The sequence below is a fragment of the Coffea arabica genome, chromosome 7c, assembly GCF_036785885.1.
Source record: "Coffea arabica cultivar ET-39 chromosome 7c, Coffea Arabica ET-39 HiFi, whole genome shotgun sequence".
Taxonomy (NCBI): Eukaryota; Viridiplantae; Streptophyta; class Magnoliopsida; order Gentianales; family Rubiaceae; genus Coffea; species Coffea arabica.
The window spans coordinates 9,729,428-9,750,655 of record NC_092322.1 but is presented as its reverse complement, the minus strand read 5'-3'; the positions used below and the strand labels follow the sequence as shown (position 1 = coordinate 9,750,655).

The following is a 21,228-nucleotide window of genomic DNA, read 5'->3' as shown; positions in this document are numbered from 1 at the left end:
TTAAATAAAGTGTTCATTCTCGAAATAGCAAATTGAATATCAGGTAAAAAGATGATGGAGATGCATGGAAAGTTTTCACGCGGTTTTCTGCATCGGGGTCCCCGGGTTTACATTTCTTTGTCAACTCAAATAGTAGGCAAGTTCAGCCGTTCAGGGAGACTACTCAGACGACTAACTACAAATAGGCATGCAGACACGTTAAAAGCAAAGGTAGCTGTATAGGCTGTATGCAGGAGGAAAATTCTTTTTGTGCATATCCAATTCAAAACGCAGATTCTTTTTAGACTCGAGCACTATCACATGTTTCAATAAATAGCTTTTAATTTTCATTTTTGGTCAAATAGATTTTTCTACTAATTAACAACAATATATAATTGTGCAAGTACATTTTTTTTGGATATCAAAACACACACATGAATGCACTTTTGGCTTAATTCCACTTAACCCCTCGTAATTAGGAATAAGCTGTACATTGTACCTTGAACTTATTATACTTTGTAGTTTACCCCCTTTAATAGATGGTCAAAATCGTTTGTTAGTTTTCATTTAAAAAGATGGCATAGTGCCTTCTGTGCTTTGACTATTAAGTGTCTAGGATGATTTACCGGTCTTTATATTTTTTTGTTTCTTTTGCTTCTTTTCTCATGCCATCACATTTTTCTTCATCTGCAGTCGTTAACACGCTTAAATCCCATATAACCTATCATGTATACGCACATATTATTAATATTCAATTTGTTCTCTTGCACGTATATACTTCACCCAAACTACATCTTAATGGACACCTAGACAATTTTTTTTTCTTTGAAAACAAAGAAAGACAGATTCTCCAAGCTTCCAATGGAGAGGAAAAAGAGTCGAATTGAAACCTTATGCTTAGGGATGGCAACGGGGCGGGGGACCCCTCCCCCGCCCTCCGCCCCGTTGCCTATTAGTTCCCCCCGTCCCCCGCCTTGCCCCGCTTCCCCCCCGCGGGGTTAATAAAATTTTATTATATAATTTTATTATAATTAAATTTTAATAAATAATCAAGTACTAAAATATCAACACATCACCAAATTATTATTCATTGTAATTTTACAATTGAAACTCATAAAAACAATCAAACAGAAGTTATTTGAATACAATCTAATATGATGAAATAAATATAACTAAAATAGTCAAGTTTTCACTTTTAGTACAAATACAATCACTAATTCATTATTGTGTTTGTGCTTTTTTTTGAGAAAAAAGTGTTATTCTATTAAGTGTAATTAGAAATTTAGTATAAATGTATTAGTAAATTTAGTATAACTAATTAATAAATTCTATTAGTAGACATGTATAATTATTCATATAATTGATAATATCAATTATATTACATAAACTAATATACGTTATATAATACATCTAACTAATAATATCATTATCATAAGTTTATAACTAATTAACTTACATATTATATATAATTATATATATATTTATATATATATATTTTTTTTTTGTTTTGCGGGTGGCGGGGCGGGGGTATACTCCCCCGCCCACCGTCCCGTTTCTAAGCGGGGGGAAAAAAATTCCCCCCCGCCTCGCCCACCGCCCCGAGAGCCCCCCGCGGGCACCCGCTCCCATTGCCATCCCTGCTTATGCTCGCCTAATTAATGTTTCTAACCCTTTGAATTGTGTTTTTGGTACAAAAGGAAAGAAGGAAAACTGAGCAAAAGACGAGGAGCTGCTGCTCGTTTAAATGGCTAGCCCAAAGCCCAATTGGCTCGCTTCAAAACAATGGAACGCCCACTCGCAAACCCGTGAACAAATACCCCCATTTTCACGCAGAGCTCATAAAGTGCAAAGCCCATTGTTAGTCCGCATGATAACGTTCAATCACGTCTACTTAAACCATTTGCATGACAAAACTGTTTGTTTGCACGGAAAAAGTAGGGGAAACTGACGGAAAGTTTTAGTTATTCTTCCTTCATGCATGTTTCGACTGGCAGAAATGGTGAAAATTTTTCTTCCACTCTCCTATATTTTGTGTCCTGTAAAATTTGCAGGATTTTCCAAGGAAAATATTTAGCTACTCATATAAATTTCAATAACTGCCATTAAATTAACTAACGTCTTAGTAATATTTTTCTTGGTAACCAAAACGTGTGTATTGAGAACTTATTTTCGTTCTTCTTTACCTCCCTCTATTTCACTTCACTTTCCTGCTCCATCCCAGCAGCAATGCTTTTGCGCCAAAGCAATCCTAGCAGTCTTGCGAGTTTTGATGGAGTGATTTCCTATGCTGAAAAGCAACCCCATTGTTCGGATCAGGATGCGTAATTTGAACGAGACGAGATCCTCTATCCAATATTTTGTGTCCATTTTCCTGTCCAGTATAAAACGACGTTGTTTTACTTATTATATTTGCCGATGTAGCACATAAAAATAGGTGGCTGTTTGGTTGTCTCTGTGTATGTCTCATATTTAATCATATATTCCATGTTAGTGAATACTTAATTTACCAAGAAAAATTTGTCAATCAAATTTGTTAGTGGGAGGCTAAAACGACGTAGGGGCTGGACGTACTCTATATTAATGAAGTTCTGTGTCCTTTGCAGAGCTGACTTGGTTCCTTCAGATGGCATCCAAAACCTATTATTGACTAGATGGTACTTTGAAATTGAGACCTTGAGTATCTAAAATTTGTTTGCCCCATTTTAATTTCTAAAGTATAAAATTTGTCTTTCTAAAGTATAAAAGTTGTTTGGATTTAGTTCTGAATGTATAAAATTTATCTAATTTAAGTACGAAGTTTATCTCACTTTCGTCAACTATCTTATTTAAGCGGGATAAATTTTATATTTAAGGATTAAAGTGTCTTATTTTAAAATTTAGAAATAAAAAATGAGAATTTGGCTATAGTTAAAAAGGTGTAGAATTAACCCTTGATTATTGGGCAAATCAATAATCAACATAGATGGCAACGTAAAATAGCCTTGCCAGGCAGAGCAACGCCTATTCTTGGTTCATTTGGCAAATTGATGAGATTATAACAGCTGCACTTTTCATCAAAAAATACTAGGACTAAAGTACATGCACATTCAGTCAAAAGTTAAATCATCTAATCTTGATTTTTTTTTCTAATCAAATGTTTATATCGTCCCCCACTAGTGTTTTCTTTTTTTTTTTTGGCCAAATAAATCTTAGTGGGCGTGCGAGTGGATGTAGAAATTTCCTATGCTTTTATGTTGTAAAAGCAACTCCGTTATCCAATTAAAAAGTCTAATTTAGTCCTTAAGATTTCAACCTGTCCAAAATGGTTTGCCTTTTTACTTGAAGAGACTCTTAATTAGCATCGCATTTACTAAATAAAATCAAAACGGAATAGTTAAATTCAACATAGATCCGGGCCAGCTGGCTGAAACTACCAGACTTCCGAAGGCCCATTATTAATACCCCAAACACTGAATTCACTGACGAGCCCAGCAATCCTACAACAGAATATGAAGGAAAGGGACAATCAAATGATTAATATCCTAAACTCCGTCATTAATTTAGGACTGCCACCGCTTCGGTAATCAGGAAATATACTGCTGAAGTCATTCTCACCTCAGCAGATTTACCTGAAAAACTTCCTCTCGATCTCCGAAAAGGATAGCAGAAGTCTAGATTCTGTTTCAGTCGGCACAAGTTATCTTATTTTCTTGCATTCTAGTACTATTTCCTTCCTTCTTCTGCTTAGTTTCCGCCCGCAGATTTCAACAAATCCTCCTGCAACCGAAAGGGTCTTCTTCAATACTTCTTCCTTTAACTGTATTTCTAGAATTTTTTTCCCATTTGCTCAATAAAGTTTTGAGCTCTTTCCTAAATGGGTTTGTGGGATTCCTTCCTCAATTGGCTTCGAAGGTAACCTTTTCCTTCATCCTTCTTATTTTCTGTTGTTTTCTTTTTTCGCCCCTACCAATTATGGCCTTTTTCTTCTCAGTCCTTGGTAGTTTATGCTCGCTAGAGTTTAACTTATTGCTGAACGGTTGAATTGATTCTTGAGAATTTAATGGAAACGATTGGTACTATTTCTACCAAGACTTTGCACCTCTGCCCAGCTTGTTTTTTCTTGCTAGATACTGAACTTTGTTGTAGCTTAAATTTGTTGTTATTTCTTTATTTGGATACTAAGAAGTTTACTATAAAATATGTGAATTATTCTGATTTATGTTACCAGCAAAATTACCCCTTTTGGGGACATTAGGGATGTCACCAAAATTTTCCCTTTTTGAGCGACCAGAAATGTGACGTATAAGATAGTGAACATATGAGACTAGAATTGGTAAATGGTAATGACAACCTAAAGCTTATTTAAGTTTGATCATCGAAATTAATAATATGAAGTCATTATATTGGACATATTTCTGAGCCTGATTTTGTGAACCGATATGATGACTAGTATAGAGTTTTACTCACTTGGTGTGAGGGTTACTTTGCTGTAATTGGAGTATGCTCTGATAACCGAAAATATTTTGTTTGATTACATGGAAAATTAATCCTGGGAGAAGAAAATGGAGAACAAAGATTATTGGAGTAGCGGAATGATTTTGAGCACCAGGGAAAGTCGTAGTGTTGTTCCTCTGGTCTACTTACATAATACAATACAGCAAAAAGGAATGGTAGTTAAGCTTTGTCTCACTTACTAAGGTGAATAGGAACTCTTTTATCTCTTTTCTGGTCTCAGATAATCTCCATTAAAAACCGCAAGTCAATTTTTGCAAGTGCAGTAGTTCTGTATAACAGTATATGGAGTGTTATGAGCTGATTGACCTTGGCTCATAGAAATGGGTACTGCCACAGGTAGGATTGGGGATTGAGAAGGCAAGATGTTATATAACTTTTCATGCGTCAGGAGTTTAACAAGGAAATATACTTGGAACTTAATAAATAGTAGTGACCAAATTAGGGGTTCCAAAATCTTTTTGCAAGGGGGAGAAGTGCTGTTACGTCTGCCAACTTTCTGTATCTGGGACTCCTAACAATCAAGTTCCCCAGAGATTCCCACCTTTTACATTGGATTTAGCTCCCAGGATTGAAAATCTTGTGTGGAAAATACTTGTAATATGAGTATTGTGTTGTTTATGTATGTGGTTGTAAACTGGTGGTGAGCTGTGCTAAACATTATCTTCTGCTTGCAATGGCTTCTAAGAGATGATTGGCGAATAATCTTCTTTCTCTTATTTTTCAACAAAGATGGACACTGTGTTTTCTCCAGGTGATACTTGATTTTTTAAGCAGTCTTTTAAGTCAGGTGTAAAATAAAAAAAAGACGAATGAAAGGGATCTAAGCTAAACAAAACACTATAGCTTAAAACATGCTTCTACTCCTTGCTGCCATGATACCACAGTGGTGCACTCTATCTTGCGTGCTGATTTGAATACAAGCCTAGATAATTGCTTTTTAGAATTGAAATATGTGGAACATTGGATTAGATTATAGGATTTTTAGTCTTCTCTTTCCTTTTATGCACACATGAAACCTGGTTCCTTTTTCCTTGTATCTACAGAATAAAAGCATATGGTAAATGGCGGTCACATGCTTACACCATTCTGACATCCTAAATTTACTGCAAAAGTATGCATCAAAATTTTCTGTTAATTTAGTGATGGCGTCCAAGATTCTTGGCATTGCCACTTTAGAACAACATGTTGGTTTTGCTCCTTGATTCCATAGATTTAACAGTCAACCGAAATAAAAAGGGATAATCCCCCTTACTTCTTTAGCTTCAGATATAGTAACTAGATTTCAGGTCCTCCTTTCAGCATTATAGCCAAAATATTGATGTGGATGCAATTTGTGGATTATTTATTTATTTCTGACTGTGTTCTCTTTCAGCCTATTCTTCAAACAGGAAATGGAACTTTCCCTCATTGGCCTCCAAAATGTGGGGAAGACATCTCTTGTCAATGCTGTTGCTGTTAGTATACATTAAATATTCTCTCATTCTCATTTTTCTTTGCCAAAGATTATCATTTCAAGCTACTTATATTATTATTTTTTTTATCAGACTGGGGGCTACAGCGAGGACATGATTCCAACTGTATGTATCTAGTTGTACGAAGATGTGAATTAGACACTGCCCTTTGGCATTATGTTATCCTGACTTTGTTTTTGTCTCTTAAAACCAGGTTGGTTTTAACATGCGTAAAGTGACAAAAGGGAATGTAACCATAAAACTCTGGGACCTTGGAGGGCAACGCAGATTTCGCACCATGTGGGAGCGTTATTGTCGTGGTGTCTCTGCAATACTGTAATTCTACATCTTCAAACATCTCTAACAATCTCAAAGATTTGATCAATTATGTATAACTTGTCTAGAACTTTGATGTACTGTACAGTTTGTTGATTCAGAAGCATATTAGAAGCAATTTAACGGTGATCCCCTTGAAACAATAAATCTCCATTTTACTAAACAGATATGTCGTTGATGCTGCTGATCGAGACAGCGTTCCTATAGCTCGAAGTGAGCTTCATGACCTCTTGAAGAAACCTTCACTCAGTGGGATCCCATTGCTTGTTCTTGGGAATAAAATTGACAAGTCAGAGGCCCTTTCAAAACAAGCATTGGTGGATCAATTGTAAGTTGACATACTTGTTGAATATTCATGTGCACGTACAAATGGTTTTCGTTTTCCTCTATCACTTGATACATGTTAACCATTCTTTTGTCTTTGTTATGACACAGGGGTCTTGATTCCATCACGGATAGAGAAGTCTGCTGCTATATGATCTCTTGCAAGGATTCAATAAATATCGACGTAGTCATTGATTGGCTTATTAAGCATTCAAAAACAGTGAGTTGATAAAGAATGGTGACAAGGTAGACATGAACTCCTGGTTAGTTTCATGGTGGATTTCTGGCTTCTGCTTGTATTGAAGTATTTATGCTGCTTTGGTTTGCAGAGCGTACATCCATTCTGAACATTTGTTTTTTAGATTGCAAATGTTCTGGAAAATTACATCAGCTCATTGTCCAAGTCCGTGACACTTTGTAAAGAAAGAATAAGATTAAATTTGTGTAGTTTGTTTTTTAATAGCTCAGAATACTCATTTTTTTGCTGAATGCTGAACCATTGACAATGCTAATTTACACAAAGTAATGACCATTGACCAGTTAAATGGTGACATCTTAGAGCTTAGGAATATTTGGATTGGTTTATCAGACTTTGTCTTGCTCTTTGTTCCTCAGTTCTCATGCAGTGACAGTCCCAAGTTTTTGTAGGATTGAATTGTCCGCTCTGGTTCTCACTTTGATAGTCGGTTAGCTTTCAGGATAGAGCTGTTTGTTTTCTAAAAATGCAGAATTTGAAATTATTAGTGATTCCAAGTTCGTTGTCATGTACATTGCTCACAGTATTTCCACCCGTGAAGTCGCTCTAATGCAAATGTAATGTATTTTTGTCCGCACCAAAAAAAAAAAAAACTTGCTATTGACTCTCATCTTTTTCGGGTCCAAAAAACTTAAAATTAGAAAAAAAATGTGATAAAATAATTTTTTTGAAGACCAAAAACTAAAATTAGGTCTTCAAAAATTACTGGAGAACAAGGCCTATGAAAATTCGATAGTTCGAACTTCCTGGTCATAGGAACGCTACCATAAAAGCCTCAAGTTTAGAGTACGTGAAATTTTTTATTATTTGACATACCAAAAATATCATATATACGAGTAACTTCCTTATTTTATAATTTATGCATAAAATCTAGGAACTAGTTCATATTCCAATTATTATTTCAAAGATATCATATGAAATCTTACTATATCAATCTGAAGGATGCCTATATAAAGCAGTTCCCACATCTTTTCTTTTAAGCAAATCTTTTTTCTTTTTTTTTTTTTAATTTTTTTTGGTCAATCATCAACATCTATACTACTTCTAAACTAGTCCATGCTAAAAAGAAAGCTTAATTAGGCCAAGAGATGTTAGATAAACCTACCGTGCGACTACAAATTCTTTGGATTTAATTGCAATAAAGTATAAGATTTGAATCCCTGACATGTGAGATTACATTTTTTTTTTCTCTCAAACTAGTCAAGGCATATATTTGTGTGTGTGTGTGTGTGTGTTTTTTTTTTTTTTTTTTTTTAAGTAAGGAAGAGATGTAGCTTAAGAAGGAGGGATTTGAACATAAAATATTTAATTTTTGAGATTTCAATTTTAGTCACTAGATCAAAACCTCCTCGACATTTATATCTATTCCTCTGCAAGAATTATCTTTGAAAATTTTTAACGTTCTTTACCGCTTAGGATGTTCTTTTGCAATTACCTTTACAGGAAAAGGAATGTACGTTTAAATCTTGAATTTATGTAGACTGTGACCTACTTCTATTCTAGAAATACAAAGCATACCACTTCGGAACCCGTACAGGTGGTAAGAAATGTAGTAGCTTCAAATACATTTTCTTTTCTACCGCCAAAATATAAAGGGTTAATTTCGGAAATCTCCCCTGAGGTTTCCCCTAATTACACCTGGCACCCCTTAACTTTGAGAAATCACACTTACCATCCTTGGCAGAATGAAGTGACATGCTGTCCCAATCACTAGAGGAGAAATTACGATGCTATCTCCGATTATTAAGTAATTCTTGTACAAGAAAATGCTGCAAAAATAGAAAAAAAAATTGAAACTATTATAATTGAAGATTGAAAGAGCAAGATTGCTATCATTTTTGGCACATAATTTGAGTGCCATTTTTGGAGTATATGAGTCTGATGGGGGCTTTCTTAACTAATCCCACCTGAGCATATAGTTGCCAATGAAGAGCTGGTGATAGTTAGGCAAAAATCAGTCATCTGGTGAAAGATAATTAACAAGTGCAGCCGAACGCGAAAGAGGTTGGGGGTACTCTTAAAGTCATGGGTTTTCAACTTCAACTCCACTAGAGCAAATAAAAATCAGTTTCACCTCCCACTTATAAACAACAAGAAAAATTCATGAGCTTTTTAATTTCTACAGATTTTTTGTTGATATTAAGGAATATGGTGAAGATCTTAGCTAATATATAGTATGCATGTTTACAAAATTGAGATGCAATGATGTTTTGTAGTCCATAGATGATGGTAATCAAACGAATATTTCTAAAACTACAAAAATAGCTAAAGGATTAGAGTCTGATCATGTTCATCCTTACTAATATTGAGTAGTAGTGGTACTTAGTCTAGGCATGAGAAATACTTGGCTATATATTTAGAGCTATGCACTTAAGAGTATGGGCATGTTGTACTTGGATTTCATCAAATTGATTTTGTAATCTGAAAAAAAAAAAAATGTAAAGAGCAATCAATATTTGATTGTTGCATCAATTGCTACAATATGCCCAAAAAAAATTGATGATGAATGATGTTGGTATCTTGTTTCCAAGCTACTTTATATAGTTTAAGCACCAGGTTAAAAATGGTTGTATCTAACGGTCCTCTACAGTAGCATAGTTAAAAAGCTTCTTTTTACAGTAATTGTGAAATAAAAATGCGATTCAAAAGATTAAAAAAAAATGTGTTAGAAAACATGTTTGTAATGCATGTAAATAATTTTTAACCAAGTAACTCCTATCTGTTTGTTGGGGTACAAAAGTTAGGAATCATAACCAAAAGGAAACTTAGCAGTAAGACAAATGCAAATTCTTGAAGATCCCATTTGCCTTTGCATTAAACACGAAAGAACTGAATGATAGTACTATAATCTTTTGGTATATATAGCCATTAGTAGAATTTTTTTCTCTCCTTTTGGCGAAGGTGATTATGTGGAAATTTGAAGAACAAATCGAATTCTGGACAAACATACCATTCCAATGACACGTTTTCTTTGGTGGGTTCCGTCAAAATATCGTAATCAAATCTGATAATATATAACATCGAGAGTGAGTGAACTTAGCTTAGCTTCAACTGGTAACAATACAAAAACAAGAACAGACATGACTACTACTAAACTAAAGCAAATACTTTCAAACAAAGTGATCATTCCCTACAAGCAATGTTCAATTAGATGCCAATTACTGTGAAATGTTTGTTGCCAATCCAGCAATTAAAAATAAGCATTTTGAACTTCTAATTGATGAATTCTTTTTTTTTTTTTTCTCTTACGAAGTTGAATTATATATCAAGCTTCTCAGAATCCTAAAATCCCTCAAAATGTTCAACCCTGAAATAGCAATCCCTGTCTATGGACATTTCTGAATATTTTGGCCAACATTTCATTTCTATGGGGATTTTCTCCAAAAATTCAACTTCTGTGATTTCGTAAGTTAGAAGATTATGGAGTTTTTTTTTTTTTTTTTTTTTTTTGTCGGAGACGATAAACCTAATCTATCCTACACTAAGGGGAAGGGGGCGGGCCTAAGGAGGCCCAGAGATAAGTCGGAGGGGACTGAACCACCACCGGACCAAACGGGTGCACAGCACACCCGCCTGAATTTTTTGGAGACAAGCCACAGAAATGTAGCATCGAATCTTGCCTCCCACCCCACTAAGTAGGTGGTGGCCACTGAGCCAAAGGCCCAGTGATTTTACGGAGTTTTACTAGAATGTAGGAAATTTGGGATTTTACTAGAATGTACTATTGACTTAATTAGGGCACGATAAAAGGGTATGAATTGGACCTCTCATCTAAGAAGGTGAAACCATGACGAGTGCATTAATCACAACTACTTGCCAAGCATAAAGGGTTAAGGTGATTGACAGACCAAATGGAAAGGGTGAGACGAATACTTCTTCTGTCTGTAGCCAGAGTTAACAGTTCAAATTGATGAATTCTTTGAGTGGGGGAAGTTAATAAAGGCGTTAAATTAGATAGATGCAAAGACCCAGTTATCTTTCTGACTTCAATAAAATAGTGAGAAGATGCAGACCATTTCTTTAATTGGAAGATTGACTTTGGATTAAAGAGTTGTGTATTTCACAACTTCCCTCGACTGATCAACTGCTCGGAAAGACTTGAAGGTCTTAAATGACAGCTATTTCTTCCCAGGCCTGTGGAAACTGCTCATCATTTGCTATCCCTTTACCCAGAAACACATTTTAGCATGCGTTGCAAATGTCAAGAAATATCTGATGGATCCCTCATCCCATCCCATCCCATCCTGCACAGTTGTAAGAATTGTACGACTCCAACGGACAAGGTAACATATGTAAGCCCACTATATTGTCCTATTTTTCTCACACCGGCTAGCTTGTAACTTGGGGTCTTGCTTGCATACAATTAGCACAAAAACAAAAAGAACAATATAAAGATGGGATCTGTTGAATGAAAACTATGCTGGACTCAAAATCAAGTTGACGTTTGTGCAGAAATTAGACGTTAATCTAGTAGTCTGAAAGCCTTTTGCGGAATACACTCACATGGCAGTGCTGGTAGATGTCATACATTAATCAGTCGTCTTTTCTGACAGGTACACAAATTACAGACACAGAGAGAGAACCAGAGATATTGAATGTAAAGGTGGAAATCGAGTAGTTCCAACATACATTCATCTGCAGCCAAAAAAAAAAAAAAGAAGAAATTTGACATTTATTGTACAGTTGATGCTAATAAAAAAGAATACTGTCTAAATCCCAAAACAGATATCAAACAAAAATACAAGACGACTAAGCGAAAAAAGAAAACTGGCTCTGTAGGAAGGGGTGGGAGAAGATTGCACAATTGAACTCACTGAAAGAACTCCAAGAATCAACAATAAAATCAAGTAGTATCTAACAATCAAAGAACCAGTGACCAAGAGAAATTTTGCTTTGATTCAAAGAAAAAAAACTATGCTTGCTTCTCTTCTGTTTCGTCGATAATGTCGGCTGCTGGATCCTGTAAGCTAGAACGGTGAATTTCCTCAATTCGACTACTGACTTCTACCATTGAAGGGCGTTTATCAGGATACTGAGCGGTGCAGTCAACTGCAAGTTGCAAGAGCTGCACCATATCCTCCTCAACACTTTGATATCTTAGGAGTTCAAGATCAAAGACTTCAGCTGTCCATTCTTCTCGAACAACAGATTGTACCCATCTTGGGAGGTCAACGCCCTCCTCATTCATTAGTGAATGAGTTGGAGCCTTACCGGTCAGAAGTTCCAATAGCAATACACCAAAACTATAGACATCTGCCTTCTGAGAGATTTTACGAGGATCTGTAACTTCCGGTGCCCGGTAGCCAGCAACACGATTAGGGGTAGGGTTGGGACTAACAAGCTGAGCAAGGCCAAAATCTGAAACACGAGCTTCATAGGTAGTGGTGAGGAGGATATTTGAAGACTTGATGTTGCCATGTGAAATTGATGGGCCCTGAGAATGGAGGAATGTGATCCCTCGGGCAGCTCCAAGAGCAATGGCGGCCCTTGTTTCCCAGTTTAATGGTGTTCTACCAGCTCCTTTATTGCCTACAACAACGTTGGACACAAGGAATAACAAGACATCAGACTGTAGAGGCATATCCAACAAAACAAACTACAAATGTTGAAAAGTATTTCTTGACCAAAAGATCAGTGACACAGAGGGCCCTTTTGTGTTTGGGGGGGGGGGGGGGGGGGGGGGACTCATGCCTGCAATACGTTTTTATATTCATTTTTCCATATTCATGTGTTCAAACAAGTCTTGAACTTTGAAACATCACATAGGCAGAACTGTCGCCAAATGAATCATGGACAGATGCTTAATCCCAAGCAGCAAGTCTTAGAGATTGCTTACAAAATTACAGTAGGTGACCACTTATATGTAACTTAAACATTAATTCTGAGTTGATTACCAACTCTAAGTTCAGGAAATGAAAAGCAAGCTGGTTGCCAAGTGAGAGTTCTAAAGCTATCTGTAGAGCAGCACAAAATTGATCAAATATTGCAGCAGGTGGCATCCATCCTCTGATAATTAGAATCAAGTTCACAAACTAGTAGAAGAAATAATTAACCTTCCAGATAGCCATCCTAAAACCATTAATTATGATCTTATGTAAACAACAGGTATTATAACATCCATCCACGTGGAATCAACTCCTCGATCTGTTTTCAGGAAGTTAGTCACCAAATTCTACTTAAGCCAAATTCTACTTCCATCTTCAATCCCACATTTGGCATATAAGACAATAAAGATACAGCAACCCCAATATACCTAAAAGTAACAATCTAAAGAAAGGAATCATGAGAACAGAAGAAAAATATCCTGCTTGAGAAAGTCAAAGGGTTCATGAAAAAAAAAAAGATCCTAACCACATTTTTACAACAGAAGATGAAATGAAAAGATTGCAATGATTTATCGAAAATGGAAAAAGATTATAAAAACCACCATAATCAAAATGACCATTGCCAAATATTGAACTCCAAACAGATGAAAAAATTCAAGGAAAGAAAAGTTAGTAAATCATTCCGAAAAAGGATTGCAAATGAGTGCTTATTTACCATGTAAAAGTGCAGACAAGCTTCCCATTGGCAAGTAATCATAAACAAGAAGCTTCTCATCCCTGCTATAGTAATAAGCCAGCAAAGGCACCAAATTTACATGATTCATCTTCCCTATTACCTCGATCTTCTCCCTGAATTCCTTCTCACTCACACTCACATCCCTCAACCTCTTCACAGCCACTGTAATCCCTGTCTCTAACGCTGCCTTATATGCCGTCCCAAATGTTCCCTTCCCCAAAACCTCAGCAGATGCCTTTAATAAATCCTCCAAATCAAATCCCCTCCCAACTTTCCCAAAGAACACCAAGCTCTTCCCTCCAGCTATATTCCCCTCCCCCTTCTCCTTCTCCTTCATTTTGGCACTCATCGCCGCGAATCCACCTCCCACTCCATCTTTCTCTACACCCTCTCCTGGTTTTTCGCGCGCCATCTCAACGTCACTCTGCTTCGTCCCACCTTCAACCTTGGATCGAACCCCACCTTTTTCACGCCTCTTTCTACACAAAAACAACAAGATCAAAACAATTAGCAACAGTCCAACCACACAACCGATCACAATCCCAGCAATTGCACCCCCTGATAAACTTTTCCCTTTCTTCTTAGTCGAATGTCCTACCCCATTATCACAAAGATCATTCAGGGGCTGCCCGCAAAGCGGATTCCCCTCAAATGCACTCTTGGGATTCTTTTCCGCAATCCCTTTTGGTATAGGACCAGTTAACTGATTGTTAGACACATTAAACTGAACTAAACCAGGCAAATTCAAATCAGGAATTGGCCCAGAAAGATTATTTTTTTCCAGGTAAAGAGTCGCCAAACGAGTCAAATTTTCAAAAGAAGTCGGAATAGGCCCTGAAAAGTTGTTGTCAGCAAGATTTAACCGAACAAGATTAGCTAGAGAGGAGAGAGAACCAGGAATCGGCCCACTAAAGAAATTGTGCTGAAGATAAAGGTTCCGAAGATCAGATAGTCTGCTGAGATCAGAAGGCAGAGGACCGGATAAAGAGTTGAAACGCATGCTTAGCGTTTGTAAATTGGTGAGATTGGAGACTGTGTTGGGTGGAACGGAGCCGGAGAGTCCCACAGCGGGGAGATGGAGCTCGATAACGGTGGAGTGGTTGGAGGAGCAAGTAACCCCGGCCCACAAACAAATATTGGGTTCTGAGACATTCCATAAAGCTGAGCGACCGCCCAAGGCGGAGCGGAGGGCTAAAAGAGCTGCCCGATCGGAAGAAAGGTCGGAGAAAGTAGTCGCCGGGAGGAGAATCAAGAGAATGGCGGCGGTGATAACTCTGATGCAAGTAAATTTAGCAGCCATAATTGGAATGCGGGTAAAAGTTGACAACTTTAACGTTGTTGATGAGAAGTAGAAGTAGGAGTAAATGAGTAGTTCGGGAATTTTGAGGAGGACTAGAGGATGGGTTTCATGTTGCCTATGTTGTCGTTTTTTCCACCATCTTCTGCCTCTGTCTCTGTTGAAGAGAGAAGAGAGAAGAGATAAGAGAGAAGAGAGAGAAGGGTACAATGTAGTTCAAACAATGGTAGAAATACAACCATTCAGAGGAAAAGGAAAGTACAGTAAAGACAGGAAGGAAAGAGAGGGAAGAAAGAAGAAACGGAAGTTTCTGAATTGGGATTGGTTGCGCATTTTCTGTCTCGATTTTCTTAATTTTACCCTTTCGTTCCTTTTCTCCTTTTGATGGGTTGCTCGTTTAGTAATTACTGGTATTTACTACTGTGTGATTCTGTTGTACAGTAACATTTCTTTCTTTTTTCATTGCTTTGGAATTCCCTTTCTTTTTTTCTTTTTCATTGTGGGAGCAAGTGAAAATCCCAAGTAACTAAAATTTTGTTGCCAATCCAGCAATTAAAAATAAGCATTTTGAACTTCTAATTGATGAATTCTTTTTTTTTTTTTTCTCTTACGAAGTTGAATTATATATCAAGCTTCTCAGAATCCTAAAATCCCTCAAAATGTTCAACCCTGAAATAGCAATCCCTGTCTATGGACATTTCTGAATATTTTGGCCAACATTTCATTTCTATGGGGATTTTCTCCAAAAATTCAACTTCTGTGATTTCGTAAGTTAGAAGATTATGGAGTTTTTTTTTTTTTTTTTTTTTTTTTGTCGGAGACGATAAACCTAATCTATCCTACACTAAGGGGAAGGGGGCGGGCCTAAGGAGGCCCAGAGATAAGTCGGAGGGGACTGAACCACCACCGGACCAAACGGGTGCACAGCACACCCGCCTGAATTTTTTGGAGACAAGCCACAGAAATGTAGCATCGAATCTTGCCTCCCACCCCACTAAGTAGGTGGTGGCCACTGAGCCAAAGGCCCAGTGATTTTACGGAGTTTTACTAGAATGTAGGAAATTTGGGATTTTACTAGAATGTACTATTGACTTAATTAGGGCACGATAAAAGGGTATGAATTGGACCTCTCATCTAAGAAGGTGAAACCATGACGAGTGCATTAATCACAACTACTTGCCAAGCATAAAGGGTTAAGGTGATTGACAGACCAAATGGAAAGGGTGAGACGAATACTTCTTCTGTCTGTAGCCAGAGTTAACAGTTCAAATTGATGAATTCTTTGAGTGGGGGAAGTTAATAAAGGCGTTAAATTAGATAGATGCAAAGACCCAGTTATCTTTCTGACTTCAATAAAATAGTGAGAAGATGCAGACCATTTCTTTAATTGGAAGATTGACTTTGGATTAAAGAGTTGTGTATTTCACAACTTCCCTCGACTGATCAACTGCTCGGAAAGACTTGAAGGTCTTAAATGACAGCTATTTCTTCCCAGGCCTGTGGAAACTGCTCATCATTTGCTATCCCTTTACCCAGAAACACATTTTAGCATGCGTTGCAAATGTCAAGAAATATCTGATGGATCCCTCATCCCATCCCATCCCATCCTGCACAGTTGTAAGAATTGTACGACTCCAACGGACAAGGTAACATATGTAAGCCCACTATATTGTCCTATTTTTCTCACACCGGCTAGCTTGTAACTTGGGGTCTTGCTTGCATACAATTAGCACAAAAACAAAAAGAACAATATAAAGATGGGATCTGTTGAATGAAAACTATGCTGGACTCAAAATCAAGTTGACGTTTGTGCAGAAATTAGACGTTAATCTAGTAGTCTGAAAGCCTTTTGCGGAATACACTCACATGGCAGTGCTGGTAGATGTCATACATTAATCAGTCGTCTTTTCTGACAGGTACACAAATTACAGACACAGAGAGAGAACCAGAGATATTGAATGTAAAGGTGGAAATCGAGTAGTTCCAACATACATTCATCTGCAGCCAAAAAAAAAAAAAAGAAGAAATTTGACATTTATTGTACAGTTGATGCTAATAAAAAAGAATACTGTCTAAATCCCAAAACAGATATCAAACAAAAATACAAGACGACTAAGCGAAAAAAGAAAACTGGCTCTGTAGGAAGGGGTGGGAGAAGATTGCACAATTGAACTCACTGAAAGAACTCCAAGAATCAACAATAAAATCAAGTAGTATCTAACAATCAAAGAACCAGTGACCAAGAGAAATTTTGCTTTGATTCAAAGAAAAAAAACTATGCTTGCTTCTCTTCTGTTTCGTCGATAATGTCGGCTGCTGGATCCTGTAAGCTAGAACGGTGAATTTCCTCAATTCGACTACTGACTTCTACCATTGAAGGGCGTTTATCAGGATACTGAGCGGTGCAGTCAACTGCAAGTTGCAAGAGCTGCACCATATCCTCCTCAACACTTTGATATCTTAGGAGTTCAAGATCAAAGACTTCAGCTGTCCATTCTTCTCGAACAACAGATTGTACCCATCTTGGGAGGTCAACGCCCTCCTCATTCATTAGTGAATGAGTTGGAGCCTTACCGGTCAGAAGTTCCAATAGCAATACACCAAAACTATAGACATCTGCCTTCTGAGAGATTTTACGAGGATCTGTAACTTCCGGTGCCCGGTAGCCAGCAACACGATTAGGGGTAGGGTTGGGACTAACAAGCTGAGCAAGGCCAAAATCTGAAACACGAGCTTCATAGGTAGTGGTGAGGAGGATATTTGAAGACTTGATGTTGCCATGTGAAATTGATGGGCCCTGAGAATGGAGGAATGTGATCCCTCGGGCAGCTCCAAGAGCAATGGCGGCCCTTGTTTCCCAGTTTAATGGTGTTCTACCAGCTCCTTTATTGCCTACAACAACGTTGGACACAAGGAATAACAAGACATCAGACTGTAGAGGCATATCCAACAAAACAAACTACAAATGTTGAAAAGTATTTCTTGACCAAAAGATCAGTGACACAGAGGGCCCTTTTGTGTTTGGGGGGGGGGGGGGGGGGGACTCATGCCTGCAATACGTTTTTATATTCATTTTTCCATATTCATGTGTTCAAACAAGTCTTGAACTTTGAAACATCACATAGGCAGAACTGTCGCCAAATGAATCATGGACAGATGCTTAATCCCAAGCAGCAAGTCTTAGAGATTGCTTACAAAATTACAGTAGGTGACCACTTATATGTAACTTAAACATTAATTCTGAGTTGATTACCAACTCTAAGTTCAGGAAATGAAAAGCAAGCTGGTTGCCAAGTGAGAGTTCTAAAGCTATCTGTAGAGCAGCACAAAATTGATCAAATATTGCAGCAGGTGGCATCCATCCTCTGATAATTAGAATCAAGTTCACAAACTAGTAGAAGAAATAATTAACCTTCCAGATAGCCATCCTAAAACCATTAATTATGATCTTATGTAAACAACAGGTATTATAACATCCATCCACGTGGAATCAACTCCTCGATCTGTTTTCAGGAAGTTAGTCACCAAATTCTACTTAAGCCAAATTCTACTTCCATCTTCAATCCCACATTTGGCATATAAGACAATAAAGATACAGCAACCCCAATATACCTAAAAGTAACAATCTAAAGAAAGGAATCATGAGAACAGAAGAAAAATATCCTGCTTGAGAAAGTCAAAGGGTTCATGAAAAAAAAAAAGATCCTAACCACATTTTTACAACAGAAGATGAAATGAAAAGATTGCAATGATTTATCGAAAATGGAAAAAGATTATAAAAACCACCATAATCAAAATGACCATTGCCAAATATTGAACTCCAAACAGATGAAAAAATTCAAGGAAAGAAAAGTTAGTAAATCATTCCGAAAAAGGATTGCAAATGAGTGCTTATTTACCATGTAAAAGTGCAGACAAGCTTCCCATTGGCAAGTAATCATAAACAAGAAGCTTCTCATCCCTGCTATAGTAATAAGCCAGCAAAGGCACCAAATTTACATGATTCATCTTCCCTATTACCTCGATCTTCTCCCTGAATTCCTTCTCACTCACACTCACATCCCTCAACCTCTTCACAGCCACTGTAATCCCTGTCTCTAACGCTGCCTTATATGCCGTCCCAAATGTTCCCTTCCCCAAAACCTCAGCAGATGCCTTTAATAAATCCTCCAAATCAAATCCCCTCCCAACTTTCCCAAAGAACACCAAGCTCTTCCCTCCAGCTATATTCCCCTCCCCCTTCTCCTTCTCCTTCATTTTGGCACTCATCGCCGCGAATCCACCTCCCACTCCATCTTTCTCTACACCCTCTCCTGGTTTTTCGCGCGCCATCTCAACGTCACTCTGCTTCGTCCCACCTTCAACCTTGGATCGAACCCCACCTTTTTCACGCCTCTTTCTACACAAAAACAACAAGATCAAAACAATTAGCAACAGTCCAACCACACAACCGATCACAATCCCAGCAATTGCACCCCCTGATAAACTTTTCCCTTTCTTCTTAGTCGAATGTCCTACCCCATTATCACAAAGATCATTCAGGGGCTGCCCGCAAAGCGGATTCCCCTCAAATGCACTCTTGGGATTCTTTTCCGCAATCCCTTTTGGTATAGGACCAGTTAACTGATTGTTAGACACATTAAACTGAACTAAACCAGGCAAATTCAAATCAGGAATTGGCCCAGAAAGATTATTTTTTTCCAGGTAAAGAGTCGCCAAACGAGTCAAATTTTCAAAAGAAGTCGGAATAGGCCCTGAAAAGTTGTTGTCAGCAAGATTTAACCGAACAAGATTAGCTAGAGAGGAGAGAGAACCAGGAATCGGCCCACTAAAGAAATTGTGCTGAAGATAAAGGTTCCGAAGATCAGATAGTCTGCTGAGATCAGAAGGCAGAGGACCGGATAAAGAGTTGAAACGCATGCTTAGCGTTTGTAAATTGGTGAGATTGGAGACTGTGTTGGGTGGAACGGAGCCGGAGAGTCCCACAGCGGGGAGATGGAGCTCGATAACGGTGGAGTGGTTGGAGGAGCAAGTAACCCCGGCCCACAAACAAATATTGGGTTCTGAGACATTCCATAAAGCTGAGCGACCGCCCAAGGCGGAGCGGAGGGCTAAAAGAGCTGCCCGATCGGAAGAAAGGTCGGAGAAAGTAGTCGCCGGGAGGAGAATCAAGAGAATGGCGGCGGTGATAACTCTGATGCAAGTAAATTTAGCAGCCATAATTGGAATGCGGGTAAAAGTTGACAACTTTAACGTTGTTGATGAGAAGTAGAAGTAGGAGTAAATGAGTAGTTCGGGAATTTTGAGGAGGACTAGAGGATGGGTTTCATGTTGCCTATGTTGTCGTTTTTTCCACCATCTTCTGCCTCTGTCTCTGTTGAAGAGAGAAGAGAGAAGAGATAAGAGAGAAGAGAGAGAAGGGTACAATGTAGTTCAAACAATGGTAGAAATACAACCATTCAGAGGAAAAGGAAAGTACAGTAAAGACAGGAAGGAAAGAGAGGGAAGAAAGAAGAAACGGAAGTTTCTGAATTGGGATTGGTTGCGCATTTTCTGTCTCGATTTTCTTAATTTTACCCTTTCGTTCCTTTTCTCCTTTTGATGGGTTGCTCGTTTAGTAATTACTGGTATTTACTACTGTGTGATTCTGTTGTACAGTAACATTTCTTTCTTTTTTCATTGCTTTGGAATTCCCTTTCTTTTTTTCTTTTTCATTGTGGGAGCAAGTGAAAATCCCAAGTAACTAAAATTTTGATTTGAGGTCAAGTTTTTAGAATTTAAAGGTTTATAAACGTCATTAGAGTTGTGATTTATTCACAAGTTAAGCAATTTCAAATTTGTTTTCACACTATTATCTTTTAGGTTTGGCTATCGTTAACTTGGGAAAGAGTTTAAATGGAGAGGACAATAAATATGAATTTCTGTCTTCACATAGCATTAGGAGTAACGGCAGTTGAGATATATTTTGGGTTTTAAGTTTTTTAGAAAAGTAAAATTCATTAGGAAACGTATATAAATGCAAATAAAAGTAATAATTATTAGTATATGTATACAGTATGACATGGTAGGTTGAGCATGATTTATGTGTATAAATAGGCGATTAGAAGACCCATTATTTCAAATTCTATTTAAAATAAAAGGGAAGGTCTTTGCGAGTTATATAAATAAAAACATTTGAGATTTTATTCCTTTATTGTAGTATCATGGTATTAAGAAAAATGAAGTATTTAAGGTGCACTTTAATTCCATATGATGTAACATCTATGAGTGTAAGATTTTCTTTTGAAGCATATCTAAAACTTGCCTAATGTAATATGAGGAAATTCTCTATTTTCTATCTCTGATAGTTGGATAAACGTATCTTGATTGATGAGGAAGATTTCGTTTTCTATATATTCAAGTCCAAAATTTTCTAACTTGAGTTTATCCACAAGCATTGGTTCAGAGTGCTAAAGTAATTACTCGGTTTGGATTAGCTGTTTAATCTTTTAAAAAATTGGATAGTAAATTATTTAAGATAATTTTGTGAA

The 21,228-nt window shown here is 37.4% G+C and overlaps 3 protein-coding genes across 4 annotated transcripts; 1 reads left to right on the top strand and 2 right to left on the bottom strand.

Moving 5' to 3' along the window:
• Window positions 1-3,442: 3,442 nt before the first annotated feature.
• On the top strand, window positions 3,443-7,135 carry LOC113701196 (ADP-ribosylation factor-like protein 8c). 2 transcript variants are annotated; one of them, XM_027221727.2, is made up of 6 exons: window positions 3,443-3,870; window positions 5,846-5,927; window positions 6,018-6,050; window positions 6,139-6,260; window positions 6,427-6,588; window positions 6,696-7,135. In XM_027221727.2, the coding sequence occupies exons 1-6, from the start codon at window positions 3,833-3,835 to the stop codon at window positions 6,811-6,813; spliced, it is 555 nt and encodes a 184-aa protein (XP_027077528.2). In that variant the 5' UTR covers window positions 3,443-3,832; the 3' UTR covers window positions 6,814-7,135. The 2 variants fall into 2 exon arrangements, with proteins under 2 accessions (XP_027077528.2, XP_071913792.1); XM_072057691.1 differs by lacking the exon at window positions 5,846-5,927 and having other exon boundaries at window positions 3,736-3,870; window positions 6,696-7,073.
• A 4,278-nt stretch (window positions 7,136-11,413) lies between these two features.
• Window positions 11,414-15,018, bottom strand: LOC113702121 (probable inactive receptor kinase At1g48480). The gene is made up of 2 exons (XM_027223125.2): window positions 13,381-15,018; window positions 11,414-12,369 (listed from the first exon to the last, which is right to left on the bottom strand). The coding sequence occupies exons 1-2, from the start codon at window positions 14,699-14,701 to the stop codon at window positions 11,753-11,755; spliced, it is 1,938 nt and encodes a 645-aa protein (XP_027078926.2). The 5' UTR covers window positions 14,702-15,018; the 3' UTR covers window positions 11,414-11,752.
• A 1,527-nt stretch (window positions 15,019-16,545) lies between these two features.
• LOC140010487 (probable inactive receptor kinase At1g48480) lies at window positions 16,546-20,235 on the bottom strand. The gene is made up of 2 exons (XM_072057690.1): window positions 18,598-20,235; window positions 16,546-17,590 (listed from the first exon to the last, which is right to left on the bottom strand). The coding sequence occupies exons 1-2, from the start codon at window positions 19,916-19,918 to the stop codon at window positions 16,974-16,976; spliced, it is 1,938 nt and encodes a 645-aa protein (XP_071913791.1). The 5' UTR covers window positions 19,919-20,235; the 3' UTR covers window positions 16,546-16,973.
• Between the last annotated feature and the right edge of the window lie 993 nt (window positions 20,236-21,228).